Here is a 24939-nt window from a genome sequence, read left to right as displayed (position 1 = left end):
TCATTCAGCAGGATAATGCACCGTGCCACAAAGCAAAAAACAGTTCAGGAATGGTTTGAGGAGCCCAACAACGAGTTTGAGGTGTTGACTTGGCCTCCAGATTCCCCAGATCTCAATCCAATAGAGCGTCTCTGGGACATGGGAAGTCCGATCCATGGAGGCCCCACTTCACAATTTACAGGACTTAAAGGATCTGCTGCCAACATCCTGGTGCCTGATACCGCAGCACACCTTCAGGGGTCTAGTGTCTAGTGGAGTCCATGCCTCGGCGAGTCAGCGCTGTTTTGGCAGCAAAGGGAGACCTACGTAAGTTAGGCAGGTGGTCATTATGTTATGCCTAACTGGTATATATCAAATGCCTTTTGGTACACAGCCTTGTTTGAAATGCCACCCCCAAGTATTAGGGGGTTGAGCATCAGGGGGTTGCATGCAATGCATCCTAGTATATGTAGGTAGGCTGTGCAAGCAGGAAAGCTAGTAAGCCAACCTTTTCTTTTTAATACACCATGCACTGGGGATTTTATTGGCTCAATTAACTACATTTACTATCAACACTGATTAGGATATCCAAATTAAAACTGGCAAATTTCTCCTTCAAGTATTCTATTCAATGGACATACATGACATTTACAAAACTGACCAAAGAAATTAAGAAAGACTAACTGAAGATTTGCTGATGTGATTAAAAAAAACACTTTATTCACAAAGAGAGAGGAAAAGTTGATTTCACAGATTGAAAGTTAATTCATCCATTTTGTCTAGAACTTAAAATCAGGCAGTTTTCTTGGAACCCTTGCATTGTAAACTCACGTCCACAGCGCACATTTTTTATGTTCCTCTTCTAACAACTTCTGTTCACACAGGCTACATCAGACCTTAACTACATCTTTACTCTATGCTAGTTTCACATCAACACATAAAAAAGAAAAGAGCAATGCAAAGGGATGGATGAAAACCTCAAAAGCATTTTTTCTATTTTAGTTTCGCCCACTTGAGACTTCACTTTCAATGGCATCCCGTTATAGTGAGTCTTCACATTTTAGATTCTTTATCCTACCAAACAGAAATATCCATCAATCATGAAAAAATCACAACAATTTACTGTGTACAGGATTTTCACTGGCATTTAGAAATGTATTCTCTATTTCTCAAGCAGACAAAACAGACAAAGGCATGATTTTGTGAAAGACAACAGGGACAATCTGTGACATGGCAAAGAAGTCTGAGTGACATTTCTTAGTTCCATAACAGTAACCATTTAAGGTTGAAAGCAAGAGTTCTGGAAACCTGCCAAAATACTAGCCAAGCATTTAGTGAAGCAGTGAATGAAGCTGTATGCTGTAATGAAGAGTATGCTCACGTCAAGCACAACTACATCAGTGGATTCAGACTCCTAGTTTGGTTCAGTAGGCAAGTTGAGAACAATACCATTCTAAAAAAAGAAAGAAAAAAAAAAACCCAGTAATGCCCAAAAATGCAGGTCTGAGTCATCTCCGGACGTGACAGGACTGAAGACATAATCCCAACCAACAGGAAATGACCTTAATATAATGCAAGGGCTTATGGGTAAGAGGAGGTAGATGTCGACATCTAGCAGCCAGCCATCTGTCCGCTTTTACTCTAGAGTGTACTGAATTTGATGCTACACAAACAGCATCTTAGTGTTTCTTTCTTTCACCCTGCATACTGCATTATTTTCAAAATGTTATTGTGGATTTGGTGCGAACAGGTACATATGTTCTTTGTTACTGCAGAAGGTCATGTTGTCCTGGGGAGAGCTGCAGACAAGTATGTGCTACCTGTGTGAGAGATGGTGTCTCCTGCCGTTTCTCAAAACCTGAACTGGCAGGCGGGCAAATGATTGGGGTGTAACCTGTGAGCTTCCTCCCAGTTTCACTCCCCATGGTGCAAGCACCGTAACCAACCGACAGGAGTCACTCATGCAGCAACACAGTTTAAAACCCTCGCCTGAGTCCAACATTGAATGCCTTCGGGGAGAGCTGTCTGAAAATGTGCAGTTATGCCATTTTTTGAACAATTATTGAATCATGCCTCTCTCTATGATAGCAGCCCTTTCCCCATGCATTCGAATGTGTTCATTCACGACAGGCATAATCACTTGGCAGAAAAAACACTTTGTAGAAACTAGCTTTTAAGATATCTAGTTTCATTATGTTGCCTTCTAAACCTTGGTAAGCCCATTCATGATGTCCTTTACTTGATACCTTTGTTTGCTCATGATCTGATAACATAGCTCACCCCAACCGTTACCTGTGCAACTGTGCTGGTAGTGCTACTACAGTTGATTGAATGACACTGTTTTCACCTAACCAAACAAACCAAACTAGTAAACCACTCCATGCTGCAGCATTTAACTCAACTGCTCCAAACACTGTTTCTCAGAACACAGTCCAATTGGGCAGCCACAACTTTAATGGCCACAATATTGTGACACAAGAATTTTAGTTACATATCCTCTGACATCGAAAAACAGCTAAATATTACAATTTGATTATGAAAACAAGGTAAAAAAGCTCTACATGGTTTAGTGTATATAAAGGGGCATGTGCACACTTCTCTGAAATGCCCAGCCTGAGGGACCCCAATCAGAAACATACAGTCTGCTACTGTACAGGACTGGAAAAGTAACAAAGGAATCATCACTGCACTAGTGTTCTTCTCGGTGGATTAAAGGAAGCAGTTAAGAAATACTGGTAAGGAATAATACATTTTCCTTTACATTTAAAATTATATATCATCAAAGTGTTATAATACAGAGAATGCATTTACAGACAGTTGGCCCATTGCTGGGTAGAGTCCAGTTCCACTCCCTGGAAAGGAGGTGGGTCTCAACTCATGCTGGGCCTTACATTGGCTGGTTTGGATTAGGATGGGGTGAGCAGGTGGGGACAGAGAGAGCTGCAAGGCCACCACCCATGGGTCATACTGCCGTTGCCATGGTAAACCTGATGTGGTGCAGCATGGGAAGATCTGAAATGAATGAGAGTCTGGTTAATTATATCATACTGAAGATATTATGCGATATGTTTATGGTCATGACTCTTCAATGTGCTTTTATGAATATGTGCCATATGTGTAACTGTATGTCTAATTTGTGTGTGAACTTCTTGAGGGGAGCTGCCAAAGGCTGCAAACTGAAATTCTGTGTAAACTCACAATAAAGTTGTTTTGTATCCTTTATTGTCTCTGCCTTACTTAGCAGCTTTTGAAAGTGACAGGCTGGCAGTACCACAGAAATAACAGTGATCAAGTATCTGATACACTGGAAAAAGACATTTTTATTCTTAGCTTTGTTGAGAGGAAGGAAGCACAGAAGAAGATGCTAGTATGTATACTTAATTCAGCCACAGGCAAAATCACATACAGGGCACATATTCGCTAGTTCAATTGTAAATATTGATATGGAAATTTCAAAGCACATAAGAGTTTCACTTCTGCTCTGTGTTCCCTGAAATGTCTTACAGATCACTTTATTGTAGTCACTTACTTGAATTCTCTTACAAGTTGGTGTTCAGATTGGTCAAGTGGCAAGTCCACAATGATATACAATATCTTGCTGTAATTTGTACTGTATGCAAAACATTTTTTTTATTGCTCAGTGTTCACCTCAACATTTGATGATATACCTGACACTAACAGAGTGATCTTTTCTGATGTTCTTCTTAAGTTTTCTCACCAACATTTGGACTTGTGTAAGCGCTGTTAACACACAAAAATATCAGTCTGGAACATGTGATGTCATTGCCTCACATTCTAAGTAGATGGAAGGCCATGTCTCCAATGGGATGTAGTCAGCACTTAGTTAAGTTCAAGGTGAAAAGAAAATGCAGACACACTATGCAGAGTCTCTCAGTCTGCTGCTTTAAGGCTGCCGCCCACTTAATAAGACCTTGCTCCTTCTCTGTTCCTCTGTTGTTGTCTGTTAGTCACCTCAAGCCATCAGGATTCATTCACAATTCAATACTGCCTTTATCTCACACAAAAAAATATACATTACAGAATGTTCTTTCCCCTGCTACTGTCACCAAATTGTGATGTGACATCTGCGGGACCTTAAAAAAATCTGGGCCATCTGACCCATAGGTGGCACTGTAGCAGTATATGTTAAATAGCCATAGTGCTCCTCATTACACTGATCAGCCTCAACATAAAACCACTGACAGTTCAAGTGGAAAACATTGATCATCATCTGGTTGCAATGCAATGTACTGCTAGGAAACCCTGGGTTCTGGCATTCCTTATGGATGCCACTTGACACACACCACCTACCCAAACATTATCACAGAAAAAGTGTACCCCCCCCATGGCAACAGCACTCACAGATGGCAGTGCCCCCCTCTCTAACAGGACAATGGGCCCTTCCACCGCAAAAACTGCAATGAAACCTGAATGGCCCAAGGAGTGTGTCACAGAGCTAAAGATGTCAACCTGGCCTCCAAATTCACCAGTTCACAACCTGATCAAGCATCCATGGGACTTCCCAGAAAAGTCCAGTGACAGGAGGAGGGACTGCACCTGTTGCAGTGTTGGGTGAGTAGCATGTGTCAAGTGGTTTCTGCATGGATGCAGGGAACCCTTTTCCCAGTAGAACAATGCATTTTAACAAGATTATCAATGTTATTTACTTCAGCTGTCAGTGGTGTTAATGTAGTGGTTGATTGGCGTATGTTCCCTCTAAATCCAGGAAATTTGACTCTTTTTCCAGGAGTACAGAGGACTGAAAGAGAGCCTCATCATATGTTGTAACAACAACCACCTGAAGATCAACATCAGCAAAGCAAATGAGCTAATAATTCCAATTGCTGTGGAAGTTCATTGAATGACACAAAAACAGTAAAAAATAATAATAATAGCTTGTGGGGCCCAATTGCACTATTAAAAAAAACAAGGTTGCACGCAATGCATGGATGCAGGAGGTCCATTTAATAATCAAAAATAATTTGTGTTCTGTCAAGTCACCCACAATGTCCATATCTGATCATGAGGTAAAAGTTATACAGTTGAACTTTAAGTAGACTCTGAGCATGACCATTTGTTTACATTTTACATCTCCATCATGAAAAGTGATGCTGCATTAGCCATTAACCCTTCATGTTCATAGTCTGACTCGGATGATTAGAACACAGGACCTGAATATGATTGAATGTCTGACGAGTATCTTACCATGATATTGGCTCATTGCGTTGTTCATCCTTTTCCTGAGTGTTTGCTCTACTTGGCTGACCAGCTTCCTCTGGACATAGGAACAAAAAAGATGGACACAGTTATTTGTGCAGCTTTAATTAGTAAGTCCTGTTTATGAAAAAGACGTAGTGGTGTGCTCAAGGACTGCCTTTATACTGTCAAACTCAAGAAAAAAAAAACACAGGTGTGTTGGACCCCAGGGACATACTTACCTTTAAGTAGCCATGTTTTGAATAATGGCTTTTAGGCTAATTGAAGTTTTTTTGTTCTTGTTTCAAGTATGAGTGCCTGATTTTTTTTTTTTAACCAGGACATACAGTACAAGCAAATCTCATCCTTACAGGAAAACAATTTTCACAAGGCTGACATGAGCAAACAGCTTGCCGACATGATGCCATACACACTGTCTGCCATCCATCCAGATTGTCTCAATTGTAGGTTTATCAGCAATAAGAAGTTTCTTCTTTAGAATTCATAGGCAGAATGGTTGGATGGCAGTATACTAAAGGAAGGGTGTTAAGGTGTTTAAGTTATGAGTGGACCTGATGCCTGAGGGAACATGTGGAGCTAGACCAATTAAGAAGCACTCCTCTGTCACATAGTGACAAAACCAAAATGTTTAACATTGTGTGGGTGAAATACATATCTTACCACAGGGGTTTCCCTCGACATTGTCGAGAAGATTGGCTGTAGAGTTTGCCGTGCCCAATCTGGAAAGGAGCTTAGTTAAGAACACAAAAACTCTGGCCTTGCATGACCAGATCACAGCTATGGAGGCTGATCCATGGCAGATGATGTATGAGAGAAGCAGAAACTGTGTTTACTGAGTATGACAGAGCTTTCCATCTGTGTGTGAAAGTGTATGACTGGTTGTTGCTCCCGATGAGCACATGGCGCCTTGGATAGTAGCCTCTGCCACAAGTGTATGGATGTGTGTGCGAATGGGTGAACGCTGACTTGTGTTGTAAAGTGCTCTGAGTAGTCAAAACTAGAAAAGTGCTATAAAAATACAGTCCATTTGCAATTTACTTTACTACCTTACCTTGCAATAAAGGAGTATTAGCCAGATAATGTAACAAACGTTGAGCAAAAGATACGAGTGGTGCTTCAGGAGTGTCCTCCGCTTTGACTTTCTCCTCTTTGTCTTTTCTGAAAATGTTCTGGCAATTTCAAATAGTTTCTTTCTCGTTGCTGCAGGTGAGAAAGCAGGTGAGAAAGCAGCAGAGGTCATTCACTTACTTTAGACAATGCCCTTTAAGGCTTATGCAATTCTTTGTGAAATATCAGCAGAATTATAAATAAGGAGACTTACATTTGCCCATGTGTTTGAGTTTGTCTCTGAATAGGGCATCGTCCGAGACGGCCTCCATTGAAGCTGCAGAGTACTGCTCTCCTGCACACAGACAAGAAAACACTGCCACACTGACACTTCTTTACTTGCACATCGAGTACTTATATTGTACATCACAATTAGCTTTAGTATGATGTCAGTAGCACAAATCCTTGACAAAACCAACAAATATCACAGTGAATGCATTTACAGACAAAAAACAGTATTTAGTAGAATTCAGTGTGCAAAGACAGTCTCAAATAGCTTGGCAGAGGAAGCTTGATGAGTGATATCTACCTGTGGAATTCTCCATGCTAGATGAATGATTGGACTTTGATTTCTTTGACTCATACTTCAAGCGATCTAAAAACAGAGAGCAGATGTTATGACCACTGATGTGGGGAACCAAGATGTGATGAGCTCTGGTAAAATGGTATTATGCCCAAACTTCTAAACCTCTACATCAATTAATCTTGACCAGTGTTGATGAGAGGGGAGAACACTTCTAATCTTTGCATTGTTGCACCAGAACAGCTGAGGCAAGCCTTTTGTTTGTGTAGTCTGTCCCACCAAAGCCTTAGTTTCAGAACCCCTTAAAAGGTGGAAAGTATTGCCCCTACGTCCTTTTAACTGAAATGATGTGCCTTGCTGTATCTAAAATCAGCTGCGATATGAAATCTGTTACTTGCCAAATATTTCATTGATCATCATGTATATATTGTTCAACTTGTCAAAGATTCTAAAGATGGAAACTTGGTGCAAATAAAAAGAATAACCTCGATCTTAAGTTCTGAGTTCTGAGCTGAAAGTTAGATATTTCATTTCTGATAGTAAAAATCAGCTTTGTCTCAGAACGGGGATCCTAATCCCAAAATATATCAATTTCTTTGTAGTGATTATATTCATATTGCTGAGATTAAGTGATTAATGTGATTAAAGAACTTAGAGCTCAAAGAAGTCCATCATCTATAAAACAGTGCCTTGCTCATAAGCTGAGAGATGTAAAACTATGAGAAATGGAGACACATGGAATTCAATTTGTCCAAGTAAAGAAATGCAAAGAAATGTATGATAATAATACAACAGCAAAAACATTACAAAACTATTAACACTGTGAAATGTGACAAAGCTAAAATGTGAAAGGCAAGAAAACGCTTTGATTTCCTTATTTTGCAAAAATGTATTATTTATATTATTTATACAAAATTCCTGAATTAGATTAAAATGTCATTCGGAGATTAAAACAAAAAACAAAGAAACAATGTCAATCTCTTGTCAGTAGATTGGACATCAAACAGAGCTAAACTGGCTGAATTTGAACTTTTATGTTTTAAGAGTACAATATACATCAGCACTGTAGGCTGTACTCCAGAACAGATTGACACTATTTTATTATCAGTTACATTAAAACAAAAAAGGGTGAACTACGCATTTTGCACGCAACTTTGTCAAATTTGCTGGCTGCAACCTGAAGGGAAGCACTTCTGTGCACTCTCTCTTTTGGATAACAATGTATTAATGTTTGACCTCAACAACTGCATTGCCTTTTGTAAATATCCTTTTTCTGCATTTGAAAGCAGGAACACATTTCAAAGAGGCTGATATAGGGGCAACAAAAGACTGGGAAAGTTGTGGAATGCCCGAAAAGGAAATGATTTGATCATTCCTCGGGTAAACAGGTTCATTAGTAACAGGTGATGGTATCATAACTGGCTATAAAATGGGCATCTTGAAAGGCTCAGGCATCACAAGCAAGGATGGGGGAGGTTTACCACTTTGCCAAACACATGACTGTATAAAGGACATAACTACATGGGCTCAGGTACACTCTGTAAACTGTTATTGGTGAACACAATTCTGTGGCAAATGATTGCGTTCTGTTTTTATCGATGTTTTACACAGAGACAGGGAATAAGGGTTGCACCATGCAATCCTGTCTCATAATTCACTGCACACCATGCCACATTGTGGAGCAGTCGTTCTAGCAGAGCAGGGCAATATGAAATGGAAATGTAGAGATATTGCTGATATTAATGGTTTATACCAAATTGGACTAAGGGGACTGTTCACTCATAGGCCATGCACCACAACACAAAGGCCAAATTGCCAAAGGCCAAATTTCTGAAAACTATTGCCTTTGCTTTTCACATTAAGCTCTAACATTCTCTAGTGTTAGTACCTTTGGGTTGCTGATATAACTGAATGGTTTGTAAACATACATTTAAGTTTCATTACTTAGACAAAAAAATTACAAATAGACAAGCATTGGACCTGAGCATCAAGGCAAATAGTGGAAATAACAGGACAAAAACAAAGGTTTTAAAAGGTGCTCTGTGGAGTGTTTCCTTTAAACAGACAAACCTCATGTTTACATTCAGTGTTAAACACCAAAATGCATTCTGGGTGTACTTCTGTTGAATGTTGGCAGGACTGTGTACTGCGTCAACCGCTTTGTATGTATACGTGTGTCCTTATGCACATGCACAAGACAAACGAAATGGGGACCTGTTCATAGAAAAACACTACCTAAAGGTCAAAAAGTCCACAGGGAACCTTTGATGACGAAAACTTTAAAATGGTCTTTTCAGTAGCTCAGTATTAACTGTAAAGTTTCTCACAACCTCAAATCTGAATGCTTTTAATTTCTCTGCATTACTTTCAGTAACTTCAATCCTGTGTACAAAACTAAACCACTTTAAACAGTACAGTTGACAGTGACCTACAATTCTGACATAACGAGCAGAATTTCATTGTGTATACTGAGTCAAATGTACACACTCATACCTCTCTCTAAGGCAATGAGAAACTCGCGGTTGCGCTGTAGCTCTCTCATAAACTCCTCATTCTGCAGGAAGAGGGCAATGCGCTCGTCTTCCAGATACTGCTTCAGTTTCGTGTCTTGCTCTGTCGCTCCTGTTGTCAAACCTGGACCTCCAATAGTCCCTTCAGCTCCAGAACGAGAACCAGATTGGGCTGTCCATTGGCTTATTGAAGAAACTGAAGAGGAGGATGATGATGAGGGCTGGGATAGACTGCTCTGAGAGCTCTGTTGAGGGAAAGACAAGTAAAGTTACTGATTATAACATCAATCAATGCTGTTTGACTATAGAACACTTATCCAGAAGACGATAAACTTGTTTTAAAATGTCTTAATACTATTCTGAATTGGACACACCGTTTTTCCCAGAGCTGATAACGAAAGTTACTGATGAGTAAGACATCTTGCTTCTTTCTGATCTCTGATGAGTTGCTCATGTGCAGTACCTTTCAGGCAGCTGACTAGGCTCAGACCACACAGAAGCCACAGACAACAGTTTCTTTTTGAACATCTTTGACTTCAGTTTCTTTTTCAAACTCTTGACAGAGATGGATAGAAAGATTAATGAACCAACGATCTTGACCAACGTGCATTCCCTGGGGGCAATATATATCCATGACTACATCAGGGTCCACTGGCCCGGGAGTAAATCCCGATAATTTGCACATTGGACACAGAAGTTCAATGTTAGCGGGCGTAAGTGTTTTTTTGTGTGTGAAAGGGGTATTTTACTTCCTTGTGTCTGTTACAATATTAGCAAATTTCAATTGGGTCTCTAGTTCTAGACCCCCCTGTTTATACACATCAAAGGAAAGAAGCCACCTTGAACCTCTTGGCAACAAGTGGCACATCACACAAGGACCAGTAGTTCCTTAGCACTCACCAAATGACACCCTAATTTTGACTAGTAATTACACTACAACCCCTGTAACCACTTTATCAACACACCACAATGTTTAACTTTTTAAGGCGTCAATGCTTTAAAACCAAATGCACCCACATGTGTATGCTGACATTTTCTTTTACCTTTATACTGTCTAACTGCTGTGGCAGGATCCGCAAGAAATCATCTGGGAGATTTCCAAGCAAAGGAGGGTTCCAATTCCGGTAGCTTCTGACCTGCTGGTGACCTGGAGGTGGCTCTGCTTCAAATCTATGAGAGCCCATGGAGTAACAAGACACATCAATAATTCTATCAACTGCATTAGGTTCATAATCAAGTCATTTCTAGCAATCTCAAACAGCTATTAATTATTTAAATCATTTAAATTACCCACTTAAAATCGCATAGGATGTCCAGGGCAAGGAAATATTTATTTGTTTCCCGTACTTCATTAACAGAGAAAACAGATATCATGAGTGAGGAAATGCCTGATGATTTCTTGCAGATAAACAAAACAAACATAAAAAAGATTGTAACATTGTCATACAAATCAAGTAGGCAGACTGAGGGTTTTTAGAGTACTCCCTTTTCTTTAGTTTGTTGATTTGCTTTTTGCAAATACATATTTTTGCAAAGTAACAAAGCCCCAAGTCCACACCAAAGGGAGTTATGGTCTCAGACAGATAAGACTGCTCCCTGAACTGTCTAAAACACCTTGTCATTAGTCCAGCCTTTTCTTCTTCTACGTATCTACATCACTATGTAACACAGCACCACTTCTAGCAAGGGGATCCATCCGCCGCCTAGGTGACAACCCTGGCGACCGCACTGTGCCAGTGTTGTACAAGGATGTGGAAGATACAAGCAAACAGCCAATATTTTTGATCAAATTTTGACGACTTAACAAAAATAGAATTGGTCTGTATTTTACTCTTCAACTGCTTCAGTAACTTTAGAAGTTCAAGAACAGACTGATACCAACTGTCTGTGACCTGACATCAAACATTACAGCTTTAAGTTTTGCTATGTTTTATGTTGCTTCACTATTTTGATTTATAGGTTTGTTTGTAAGGTAAATTTGGACAAATAATATAATACTGAGGGCGACTCAAGATAAACTTTTGCAATGTTATGCCTCATTTGAAGTCAACTAAGTATCGAGATTAAGTGAGTTACTAAGTACTAAGTAGTGACTAATTAACAGTTTTTTCATGTTGCTTTGAGAGCTAATAATAATCAAAATATTATTGAGATCACAATATGGCCGAGTAATATCCAATTTGCAGAAGCTGCAATTTTTGATAAAGGTCCAGGTGTTTGTTTGGTACAGACCCTAACAAATGTTACATATGATTTTTATAGATCTTTCATGAAAATTAAAATCTTAATGCAAAATATGCTCGAAACATTATTTTGACATAATGCAATTGTGAATCAGCTCACAATTACATTATATGTCACAATAATGTTTTAACTACATTGTGTAGCCCTACAGCTTTTTGTTTGTTTACACTGCATATACTGCAGCACCAGCTCAGCAATTGTTAGCTTGGTTGTTATACGAAGCCCTTTTGCTTCGGGACCCTTGCCGGTATGTGTGTGTGTTGTTTCTGTGTGTCAATTTACTTGATAGATGTGCACGAAGGTAATGTAGCTATGAATGAAAAATATTTCATTTGCTCGGTATCTATGTGTAACTTTGATTAACACCCAGCAGTTAGCTTGCTAACACAATAAAAAGACTGATACTGTAACAGAGCTGTAATGCTAGTGGCCTGCTGGGCATTGAGGCTGAGGCTAGTAAGGTCCTTTCATATGTTTGGTGCTGCATTACCGTGGAGAAGCTGCGGTGGTAAAAGGGGTGGCTGCCCTTGATAACTGTAGACTCTAGGTGGCAGCAGAGTGCTTGAGTTCTGATGAGTACAGTAAAATCCTGTTTATAGGTTAATTCTATACTGCATTTGACTATAATGTGATTAGCAATTGTAGAGTGGAATTGTCTGTACGTATGTAGTGTAAAGAAAATGGATATGACTGCATCGGCTGATATTTAACTCTAACAGCTCCTCTGTGAACAAAGTTAAATAAAGATATGTAACCTTAAGTTACTGTTTGTACTTGCACAAGCCTATAAATGACACATACAATCTGAGGTATATGTTTATGCCAAGCTCAAAGCCAGTGTGGAGCAGGCGGGTAAGTTAGCTGTGGCAGAGTGCTGTACACCCAGATTCATTTGAAATATAACTTTAACCAGTGGCGCAGGTATACGGCATATAACTACATATTTTTCAGTAGGCATTGCGTTTACCTACTTCTAAATCCCCTCTGATGCGCATCTTGGTTACATTGTTTGAGGGAACTATAAGTAACTTAATACTTGCGGACGCAACCGTCACCAATGCTAAGGTAGCTCATTGCCGTTTCCTCTGGATAGCATCCTGTGTACTGTCCTGTTAATAACTACAGATTTTATCTTTGCTGCTTAATGAACCATGATGTTTGCTACAGTGACATTTTTATGTGCATGGAAAGGAAACCTTTAAATGGCTGAAAGCAGCCTCTCTAATCATTAAAGCACAGTGTACATGCGTTGTGCACCTGCCTATGAAGGTGCTTCTTACTATATGAATACTGAGCCCTCTATGTAACAGGTAAAACACTGCGACATTGACTTTAGGGCAACATTTATTTCTGCAAACGCTTTCTGCTGACGTACAAAGGTACAGTACAACGAGCCAGCCAGGAACCAAGAAAAAGGGCCTCTCCACTATCTAATAGGCTTTGCTATAAAGTTATGTTGTTGGGGTGCTTATACGTATAATATTTTGAAATAACAGTAGTAATAACACTAGTAAAAAATAGTAATTATTCATTTAATTTTTTTTCAAAGAATAATTTCTCCGCCTGTTTGCAGCGCCCCTTGTGGACGACGGCACCCTTAGCATTCGCCTATACAGCCTATGACAAGGGCCAACTCTGGCCTAAATCCACGCACACTGATTGTGAATCCGAAAGCATGGATTTCCACATCCATTTTTTTTTTCTACCATGTGACCCTTGAGGGGCTCCACAGTTACGGATAGAGTCAATTTGGAAATAAAACAGCGTGTCTATTTCCAGAGGGAAGAGAGAGAAACTCCCTGGTCTGTTCACTGTAGTCTGGACTGCTCAAATGTGCCATCTGATGGTTGTTGGTGCACATTGCAGCTAATGCAAAATCAGCTGGATAAAATAAAAGTGCTCTGTTTTTGATCATAATTATTGTCATTAAATCAATGCACCTGAACAGCTCTCCATATGAACTGTATAAATTATGTATAAGTGAATTACAAACCAAAACTGTGGTCCAGTTCCTATCCTTACCTTGGTGGGGGTGTTGGTGGGGCTTCTGGGTATTTCCTGTCATAAATGTGCATATCGTATGCTGGTGGAGAGTAGACTGGAGGCGGTTCCTCATCTGAACTGTCAGGTTCCAGTGTTCTTTCCAGGATCTAGATAGAAACAGACAGCAGTGTTTTAAACACACCGACCCTAATGTGCTTGCAATTTTGTGAACATTCCACTTTGACTCCAATAAGAATCAGTTATCTGCAGCTTATGCCACAGTCAAATATAACAAGATGAATTTAGACCTTGCCATCATCTTTTAGTTATTGAGGTAGAAAGCCAGAACGTTAATGTTCTGCAGCACTCCATATGGGGGTGGAATCCTTCTAGTGACTGAATTTAGATGTCTGGTCGACAGTTGAGTACTAACTGAATCTATATGTCTATATAAGTGGGTTTCAACTTCAGAACATTTGACTGTTTATAAATCCAGGCCTATGAAGAGTAGCTGTGCTCAAACTAAGGAGACTGTCCTTTAATTTCACTGTCACCAATACGACACACACAAGCACAAAAACCATGTACATTAAATTCAATCAAATTCAAAATCAATAAGTGTCGAGGTAAGCAGCATCTCTAAAGGGTCATTAAGCCCTGGGTCAAAGCCCTGTGGCTGACCTGAGCCAGCAGACCATCTAGTTATCCCCGTCTGGGTAATGTATGATGCCATTATGAATGTGACTCATACAAGGGTGACATTATTTTGACATTTTTATCTGTCACTAGATAAGAATAGGTGACCAGTATGAGAATGGGTGAAATTCAGGGACAGTGGAGTTGAGGAGTGGGACAAATTAATTAATTACACTGTGTTTTGCTAACCTGTCGAGGCGGTCTTTGTGGCTATTACATCAGACACTACCCATTCCAAAATAGTAAAACAAAACAAAAATTGTTTTTCAATATTTTGCAGTTAATATATTGTGGCATTACCACAAATAAAATAATGTATAGGAAGCCCTGAAAAAGTTTTACAATGATCAGTATTATATGTTTCATTGGATATAACTAATTAAAACTAGTCTAGTCTTCCGGGGCATACAGGATCCCTGTCCTTAAGGATTTGGGACTATTACTCGTGATGTAGGTCTGCAATACAATTAGTGATGCATGATAAATATCAGCCAATAAATGATCAGCCTAATACTGGGAAATGTATATTACTGGCTATACAGAATATTATATCAGAACAATTATGGCTGATAAATGGAGCTAATGATGTGGAGCCAAATTGATTTTATTGACTCAACAAGTGCAGCATTTACATACTCCCACAAAGTAGGTGGTAGCATGCTCCTCTAACGTTAGTTTGCAATCCATCAGTACACACAGACAAGAAGAAAGGTGCAGCATGCCGTTGTCCTGTTAATGTAGTCCAACTGCTACACACTGTAGACTAGAGAGCACAACGTGTAGTTGCCGGTGTGTACTTTCAACACAGAGGAAGACAACATTATTGCAATTTGTAAGACTTGCTTTACAAGGGTTTTGAGGGGAGGTAAAACATTTTAACAAAACAAATCTTTTAAGAGGTATGGAACATTAAATCATCCATATTGGCTCACCTAATTTTAGCATTAATCCTGTACCTATTGTGCTACAGGTTAGGAACCTTTAAAATACAAAAATGCTAAATTAACGTTTATCTTACCAGTCTTGGCCATGACAGCTAATTATTGGTAATCAGTGTCAGGTGACAAAAAAAATCGGTATCGTGCATCCCTGAATAAAATCACCAGTTGTGCCCATGGACCCTTTCCACTGACCTCTGGTGGAATGCTGTCATCTGAGTCCGAGCTGTCATCTGAGCCCTGTCCATCAATGCTCATCTGGAGCAGCTGGTCAATGGTAGCATCCACAGCTCCATTGTTGGAGCGCAGCACGCACTCTATCACCTCATAGTCCATAGAGGGAAACATGGTCTTGAAGTCCTCCATGGCCTGGTTAAACTCGAGCCGTCGGACCTGCCGGTTGGGCCTGCTGTTGTTAAGCTGCCCACTCCCACCACCACTTCCACTGCTTCTAGAGCCTCCATTGCTGCTGCTGCGCCTGAACAGACTAGTCATCCTCAGGGCCTGGCCACCTTAGGTGCTGCCAACCTAGCAACAGGATGGCTCCTTTTATTTCTCACCAACACAATCACTTTGGCCCCTTCAGTCTCACTTGCTTTTCACTTTATCCCTGCTCAATTTCTCATTCTTACACAGACATGGCAGTCTATTGATGGGAGTTCAGAACAACATCCATCCAGCATGGCTCACTGTATTGTATGGTGTCCAAGGACTGGAGTAGTCAGGTGGTGACCGAAATTAAATTGCCAAGGTCATGTCACCAGGCAGAGATTAGAGACAAAATCCAGCAGGCAACATATATAGCTACATTACAGTCATCAGCACCTAGAGAGAAAGAAAAGAGGCAGTGTGTTAGTAAGACCTACTCATACAAACGTTATATCGTTCTGAAACCCAGATTTGAAACGTGAAGGCGATGTATAAAATGTAAAAAAAAACAAACAGATGGCAATCCATGTGTATAGACAAGAGTTTTACAGTGTTTCCGAGTACATGTACTAATATTCTTTAAACAATCGTCCCATCCTTGTTTGTGAACCACTGACAAAAAGAATTCGGAATAATGCCACACAAATTATTTATTATATATATTTATATATACATACATCATTTATTATATATAATAAATAATATATAATAAATAATATATAATACATTTGTATTTATATATACATATATATACACACATACATACATACATACATACATACATATAGGGTTGTCACAATACCAGAATTTCAGTAGTCGATACCAATACCTGTACATACATATTTCCACGATTCTCGATACTAATTTGATACCACGAATTTAATTCTCTAAACAAGTCAGGGTGCCCTTCTTTGAGGTGTTTGGCCATGTTTGACCTGCTTCCTCCTTTCGTTTGAAAACTTCTGAGGCACTGTTTGAATGTCGGCTTGTTTGAGTCTGGAATTGCTCCGTATTTATCTGCTTTGAATGCAAAATATTTCCACACGCGACTCTCATTACCTGTCTTGTCGACGAGCCGACGTGTTGTGCTTTCACTCTCACTTGCTGAAGCCATTTTTTTCTGAGACAGCAGGTTTTCTTCTTCAGCGCCGCTGACTGCTTTGTGCTGCTCACATGCGTAGACTGCCCCGTCAGTTCCGCCAAGAATCGATACGGCACGCCGAGTTAAAAGTTGTATATTCGGTTCCGACGGTACCAGAAAAAAGCAAGTATCGAATAATTTTTTTCGTGTCAGCATCAAATTGGTATCGAAGTATCGGTTCTTGTGACAACCCTACATACATACATACATACATACATACATACATACACACACACACACACACACACACATATATATATACATGCATTGGAAAACAGCTGTAACATTGTTGTATTAATAAACCATATTAAAATATGGTATTCTGGAGAGTTCTGGTGATAGAAGCTAACTGAGGCTTTCTTTGAATCTTTTCTAATCTGATCTAGCAATTCCTACCTTCCCTTCCCGCTGCACTGGGTGTTCATTGTAACTGGTGGCTGCTGAGTGCCACTTGGCAGTACCAGGCCCCATCCACGGCTGATAAACAGAGCCCCTCTCTTAGCCTCCCAGTCAGACGAGGAGTAAACAAGTTTCCTGCCGTAATAGCAATTGCCTTTATGTAATACTGAAGCTGTGTGTGTGCACAAAGAACAAAAGACAATTAATGAGTGTGTTAAAACAGTCCAATACCATAGGGTTGGGCAATCTTTCCATATTGGTATTCTTCAAACAAGGTTAAAGAAGATCGCCAATAGGCGATCTGATGGCCATGGGGCAGTGGAAGTGGGAGGAGGTACACACAGCATACTAGTGAAAGGCCAGCATGGTCTCAGCAATGTCAACCCTTCTCATTAATGGTTAGAACTATAAACAGCTCAACTTAAAACAAAAAGTGAGCCTGCACAAAGCAGCTCTGAATCCATAACGTTAACAACTCTTTTGAAGCGCAGAGCGCTTGTCACTCTTGCTGAGAAACACAACTAAGTGGGAAGACCTGCTACTCCACCAGAACATCTCAAAATGCATAGCAGGGCAAGGATTGTAGAGAGTATTTTCAAACATCCAAGTTCTGATATTAAGTTAGTTACGGAGGACAGAAATCATCGACCATCCCTTCAATCATTGATGTACAATCAGATACATACAGTTGAGGCCAAAATTATTAGCCCCCCAGGAATTATAGAACATTTTCCTAAAATTCTTCCCAAAGTTTGCAGCATTGATAAAACTTGATATAATCAAACATTCACCAGTGCTATTTAGTAGCTTTTGGTACATTTTGGAATATAAAATACATTTTTAGGATTGCTTTATATTAAATATGTGAAAAATGGGGTGGTCAAAAATATCAGCCTCCATGATGGGGTGGTCAATAATATTGAATGTTTACTTTCAAAACACACCTAATTAACCAATCAGCTTTCAAACCACACCTGCGCAGTCAACTGGCTTCCTAACAACACCTGATCATTCAATCAACATAAAAGGGCTCCAAGAACAGGGCACATTATTGAAAAAGGGACTACTTTTACTCATCATGCCAAAGACAAAGGAAATCAGTCTTGAGCTCAGAAAGAAGAGAATGGAGGCTCATGATAAGGGGGAAGGCTATACTGCCATTTCCAAACATTTCACAGTGTCTAGAACTGCTGCATAGTGCATCATTGCCAAGTACAACAATACAAATTCTGTTAAGAAACAAACCTGGGCGTGGTTGTAAGCCCAAGATTTTTAAAAACTCTGGAGAGGAAAATAGTCAGAGATGTCAGCAAGAAGCCCCGGACATCTGCCAAGATGATTGTTGCTGACCTGGACTCTTCTGGAGTTGGTGTTTCAAAGAACACAGTTGTGAGGGCTCTTCATCGTGGTGGGCTTCAGGGCCCTCGTCCCAGAAGAACCCTTTTACTCAAAGAGCGGTACATCACAGCCAGACTGAGGTTTCCCTTGAACATTTGAAAGGTAAAGATGAGTTTTGGAAGTCTGTGCTTTTGTCTGATGAGACTAAACTGGAACTGTTTGGGCACATGGATTCTGCTTATGTTTGGCGAAGAAAGGGAGAGGCCTTCAACCCTAAGAACACAGCTCCCACTGTTAACCATGGTGCTGGGAGCATCATGCTGTGGGGCTGTTTTGCAGCCCAGGCACAGGGAGCCTTATTCGGGTGCATGGCATCATGAAAAAAGAAAATTATGTTAGAATTTTGAGGGATAACATGCAGAAATCTGTTCGTAGTCTAGCCTTAGGTCGTCCCTGGGTCTTCCAACAAGACAATGACCAAAGCATACATCGAAATTGGTTCAACAGTTCCTGAAGGATACCAAAACCAAGGTCCTGGAATGGCCTGCACAGAGCCCAGACCTCAATCCGATTGAGAATCTGTGGTGGGTGTTCAAAGTGAATGTCCATGCTCAGAAACCATGCAATTTGAACCAGCTGGAACAATTTGCAATGGGACAATGGCCAAAATCCCTGAGGAGACCTGTGCCAACCTAGTAAAGAACTACTCTAAGAAGTGGTTGTCAGTTGTGGCTCAGAAAGGGTACACTATTGACTATTAATGGCCAGGGGGCTAATCATTTTTTGCCCTTTCTTGTTTATCAACCTTAGTGGAAATTTTGTCTTTGTTATTTTGGAAACAAATACACTATAAATTGTTGTTAATGGTCATTTCCATGGAGAAATCAAGAGTTTTGTCTAATTTCATATATGGGGGGGGGGGGGGGGGGGGGTAATAATTCTGGCCTCAACTGTAGCTGTGTGCATAGACACACAATAAGGGCCAGGCAGACAGTAAGGGTATGATGACATTTTGGTTATTTATAAAATGACTCGAAACTGAATTAGACCCAATTCCAAAAGGCATAGGTGTGGGGGCCCTGACGAGAGATCAGAAGGCTTATTCACCTTCAAAACTCACTGTGTCACCAAATGTTGCTGTTTCATGTTCCAAACCGCTGCTGTAAACCTTTCTCTGCTCTAATAGCTTTATCAGCAGCACCAGTTTTGTACGCATTGTAAGCACATTGAAAGATATTTCACACTAAATTATACATAAAAAAAAAACAAAAACAAAGAGAAAGATGCCTTGAACAATACAACAGTAATAATAATAATAATACAATAAAAGTAGCCTGCCATGACCTAAGCATGTGCAAAATGTGTCTTTGAATTGTCTTTGGTAATGAATGATTGGACAGTGTTTCCCCTATATGCAGCCAACAGCGGTGCACCTCAACTGATGAAATTTGAACAGCTCTGCAGAATTTGTATTTCTTTTTCACGAGAGGAGGGGCAAGGAGGTGTGGAGAGGGCTGCATTTATCCTATTGTCAGTCTATAGTATTTTGCACTACAGATGCTTCATACAGATACTTCATACAGATACAGGTCAATTAACACACCTGCGTATAAGCCAATAAGCGGAAAAGAGAGGATGCAAAAAAGAGGACCCCAACGTTAGAAACTCATGTTGATTTCCTATCTCACTGCTGATGCTTCATATTCAGGTCATTTCACACACACACACACACACACACACACACACACACACACACACACACACACAGAGAGAGAGTAAAGCATAAAGCATATAAATAAGGAACCCGAATGTGTCAGATCGACGATTTTAACGACAAGCATTGGGTAGACGACAGTGAAGCAAGCAATGCTTAATGCACAGTCAGGATCATCATTCTCACATAAGGGAAAAAAAACTTTCCTGCAACTTCACCTGAGTGTCGCACAGTAACGTTACAGCCAACACAGTCATTCATCCATCCATTATCTGTAACCACTAATGTTTTACATGAGTGAATCCCTAACTGTAAAAGGGTGATATTTCATACAGCAAGGTTGAACATAAAACTTTTTCCCCACTGGCTCACTTGGCCAGTAGATCAGATGTTTATTGGCTCCTCCTATATTTTCAGTGGCCTGGCAGCCAAAAAATGAAATTTCCGTTATTTTGGTGATTTATTATACACAATATATACACACACAACAGTCAAGTTCCCTTAAGTTTTGTTGTTTTCCTGCAGTTACTGCTAGGCTATGTCATGTTGTTATAATTACACTAATATACAAAATATAAAATCAGGCACAAGTAAATCAATGTTGTGTATGAATGTAGGTTTCTCCACATTTCTACAGTGTTAAGTCAGACAGTATGGCATACACAGTGAGAAGAGAAAAGAATTGATTCATTATTACTATGGACAGTGTTGACAGGAAGTTATTTTAAAATGGGCCAGACATATAGGTATCAGCATATGTATTTTTTCAGAAATGCGATATGTAAACTTAACTTTCAATGATGCTAGGAGCGATTTAAAATAGTGTCTATATGAAAAGATTCTAATGAAATGTTTGTCGTTTTAAACCTTATCCATCATCTCAAAAGCCCAGCATTGGTCTGGCTCTAAAGCACATAAACCCCCTTAATCAAAGAACAAAGTTGAACAGATTGTAGTATTTGATCCATTTCTAAATGACATGCACATGTTTTCTAATAATATATAAACACATCCAAATGATAATGTGCCTGTTCTTTCAAATTGCCGGACATTTTTTTGTGATCATTCATTACACAAACTGTCATTGATGGTAACAGTTCAGCTCTGCTGAAATTTAAGGTTTTAGCTAGCTAGTGCTAACTCACAAAATGATCCAATCCCTCATGAAGCACCTAATTTAAGAGACTATTTCCCTGACCTTAAAACACCCATCTAAGCTGGGTAAGGGACCCCTTTCAATGTGTCCAAAATGCGGGTTCCCAGTTGGTCTGATGTGTTGTCATTACGAGTGTCTGGATTTGAGGTCTCTACAAGAAACATATAAACACATTTACTGTGCATATAACGTCATATAAGCATCCTGCATATTAAGATCTTCAATTACAACCCTAAACCCTATTTTTTATTTTTTTTTATATTTCATGTTAGAAGGCTGTTTAACTGAGATGCCTTCTAAAATGCCTTAGAAATCTTACCACAAGGATTAAACTTACACTTTGGTCTAAGTCTACACCTTATTAGAGTAAATAAAACTGCAACTAGTTTATAACAAGTTTGTGAGTCTTTGGCAATCCTGTGATTCATTTCGATTTTGATTCTTGAGTGTCTGAATCCATACAGGATTGATTTCCGATTTTCTGTGTTATTAATGTTAAAAGTCCAGCAGTGAGAGCAGACTCTCTTCTGTACTGTTAGCTCCGGGGAGTCTATCATTGTACGAGACGCTGCGCAGAAGGTAAAACAGACTGTTATTTCCTTCACCAGAGTTTAACGTGACGTCCACGTCATTTTACGTAACAACGTAAGGAATATGAAAATAACAATAGATGATATGGAGGTACCAAGCGTACATGCAGCTGTATTATCCAGGGAAATATTAGTTAAGGCTACGTATCGAATCAGGACTCGGTATCAGCATTTACTAAACATTAAAGGACTCGGATTGGGGTAAAAAAAAACCTGATCGGGACATCCCTACTTAAAACATGTTCACATGTGTATTAACCAACTTTTATGCCTTGAGGCGGAGGGACCAGTGATGTAGCTGCAGTTGGAGTTGCAGTTTGCATCTGCATTTCAACATTTTTAGGTGTGAACCACTGGATATATTTAAAGAGGGGGACACAGCATTTCAACATTTGTAAACTTGTCACCGCTCTTAAGGAGTACATGGGACAATTTCCAGCTGTGTTTGTGGTGATAAAAACTGATATCTTTGCAGGGAAGTTGGGCCATCTGCAACTGTGTTTGTGGTGTTTGTTTTGTTTTGAGTTATCTTACAGGAACTTCTTACTAGAGGTCAGCCACCACCAGACTCCCAGAGACAGCTCCACAGACACTTATACTGAGCACTAATGTGTGGAGAGGGGCATGTTAGTAGGCAGTGGACCAAATCACTGTGACGCATCTGAAGGGGAGAACCAATCTTTAAAAACTTGATAGGTTCAAGTCATTTTACAAGTTTTAAATGCATATTTTATATCATTTAAAAGTATATGTTTACAATGATAGAGGCTAATCAGGGGGACAAGTCTCTGTTTCAACCAGGAAGTGGGTTTAGTGAAAAAACAAGTACGGCCAGTTTGAAAAAATAACAAAGCAACAATATATCTTAAACCCATCTCCAGACCTTATGCATTTATTTACAGCTAAATGTATCTGCTCCTACTGCACTTCTTCACACCCTAAAGCCTTCCCTAAAAAGTGATTTCTGTAGCTCTAAACTTCAGACAGTACCCAGCAAAACAGCAGGTCAGTGGTAATGGAAGTTGCCGTGGCAGGTATGTGGCATCTGCCCTACACAACTGTAGGTGGCAGTGGCAGGTCTGTGACTGCTACAACAAGTAAGACGCTACAAATAGTGTCAGCATGTGTGGCAGGTCAGTGGCAGCAGAGCCTGCCACAGGTAGGAACCATCTGCTGCTGCCACAATTTGAGCTTGCTGTCACTCACGACTATGGACTCTCATTGAATGATTTAAGATTTAAAATGCAAATGTAATTACTATTGCATTAATAATTGTAAGGAAATATATTTTTTCTGTAGTCATCTTGTAAATGGTGGGCCCTGGTCATTGTGAGCTGATGCTATTTGGGGGGCATTGGCATGGAACATTTGGGAGCCTCTGATCTAGTTCACATTAGAAGCAGCTGTAGCAAACCGCCTAACAGCCAGTTTCACTACAATAGTTTGTATGTATGTTATTTAAAATCAATTAAACTGTGCAAAAAGGAGACATTTTAAGAGGTAAGTTATTAAAAGGAAGTAATTCGATTTTACTTAAATGTTTTTTGCCTCGTGTTTACATGTACTCCAAAATAAAAAAGTAGGCTAGACCATGAGTGGCTGTAGAAGCTAACCTGTTTTATCCCTTAATGTTACCTGTATTTGTCGATAAGCAAGGTGTAATATATTCTTCTTTTTTTACGTTAACGTCTCCATACACTGACGTTACACAAAGTGTTTCTCTTCAAGTGTGCTCGTTTAATTTCTCCGATAAATTGCTGCTAACTAGCTAACCGTACTTTTCAGCTACTAGCCAACTCGGAACAGACAAATGTTTATCCAAGTATCCTGCCTATTCGAGCATTTTTTTTCAACAATACTACAACGGCGACACTACAATCGCTGATGTCAGCAGCGACCTTTAGTTAGACAAGCTTTAGCGACGGTATGTTAGCTTTTCCAGCTAACTAATCCAACCAGCTATCTAAGGTCTTCCGGACAGGGGATTGTCATCTACAAGGCCTCGGTCAGTGACTCGCACTCGCAGCATCCAACCTAAATAATCTTGGTCTAAATATGTCATCGAATTCAAGACGTGGATGTTACGAATTCTAGTCATTTCCTGGGCAAGAAGCGCATACTACTGAAGACATGACCGCCTTTTCCATCGCGATGTTGGTGTTTACAAATTAGACTGGCAAAGCAGACCCAATATTTACACCAGACCCTGTCTATAAAGCTGTGCATTGTCAAACACGTCCTTCGGGCTGGAAAAAACAACGGACCAACGCTAACTGCAACGTTACTCACTGTCAGAGGCGCAGAGGGTCCAGCTGAACAGATCATACACACGGTGTGCCAAAGTGTCGAGAGGAAGTACAGCTGAGCAGCGGGACGGCGGATTTTAGCATTGTAATGGAAACCAGATGGATACTGTCCTTTCACACACCAGCAGATATGCCATAAAATTCAGCTGGCAACCGGATGTGTCAGATTAGCCGGAACATATTCAACGCTTCGAAATAAAATACGTGTTTTTGTGTACACAGTGGTTAATGTTATGTTACAGGTTACATGATACAACAATTAAATCATGTATTCAAAATAATCAACACCCATCAAAGTTGTAGATACATTGTGGTAATACAAACACTCAAATGCTAAAATATGCAGTTTTCTAAATCTAAGCGTGAAAGGGTTTTTTGTATTTAGAGTAGTCCAGTGATAATAAGTGTTTATATATGAGGGGAATGTACTGTATGTTGTAAAAACAAAACTGCTATCTAGCTTTTCAAACGACCATCAAAGTAACATTAAGGTACCCGCAGCCATCCACTGATAAAAAGTTGCGTCATATTATTAAGTTTTGGTTTAATCAGCCATACAGCAGTGAATGCTTGAATAAACTGAACACTCATCTCTTACATAATGTTGTTTGACAAGGACTGCTTTGCATTTTTAAATCGGATTTTCATTATTTGGATGGATCCAGGACA

At 39.8% G+C, this 24939-nt stretch overlaps 1 protein-coding gene across 2 annotated transcripts; it reads right to left on the bottom strand.

The window, feature by feature from the left end:
- Positions 1-674: 674 nt before the first annotated feature.
- cuedc1b (CUE domain containing 1b) lies at positions 675-24443 on the bottom strand. 2 transcript variants are annotated; one of them, XM_030395582.1, is made up of 12 exons: positions 24254-24437; positions 17164-17338; positions 15393-16022; positions 13603-13730; positions 10380-10506; positions 9320-9581; positions 6833-6898; positions 6518-6598; positions 6303-6396; positions 5857-5915; positions 5185-5254; positions 675-2991 (listed from the first exon to the last, which is right to left on the bottom strand). In XM_030395582.1, coding segments are annotated over exons 3-12 (1188 nt in total). In that variant the 5' UTR covers positions 15693-16022; positions 17164-17338; positions 24254-24437; the 3' UTR covers positions 675-2990. The 2 variants fall into 2 exon arrangements, with proteins under 2 accessions (XP_030251442.1, XP_030251432.1); XM_030395572.1 differs by lacking the exon at positions 17164-17338 and having other exon boundaries at positions 24254-24443.
- Positions 24444-24939: the final 496 nt, after the last annotated feature.

The sequence above is a fragment of the Sparus aurata genome, chromosome 2 (assembly GCF_900880675.1).
Source record: "Sparus aurata chromosome 2, fSpaAur1.1, whole genome shotgun sequence".
NCBI lineage: Eukaryota > Metazoa > Chordata > Actinopteri > Spariformes > Sparidae > Sparus > Sparus aurata.
The sequence above is the reverse complement of the archived record's forward strand: the minus strand, read 5'-3'. Positions and strand labels throughout refer to the sequence as shown.

Coding starts and splice junctions, on each gene's coding strand:
- cuedc1b (XM_030395572.1), bottom strand. CDS start 15,692: ATGACTAGTCTGTTCAGGCGCAGCAGCAGCAATGGAGGCTCTAGAAGC. Junction 5,916..6,302: donor ACACTCCTGAAGCACCACTC/GTATCTTTTGCT, acceptor GCTCCTTTCCAG/ATTGGGCACGGCAAACTCTA. Junction 5,255..5,856: donor TGTCGAGGGAAACCCCTGTG/GTAAGATATGTA, acceptor TCCTATGTCCAG/AGGAAGCTGGTCAGCCAAGT.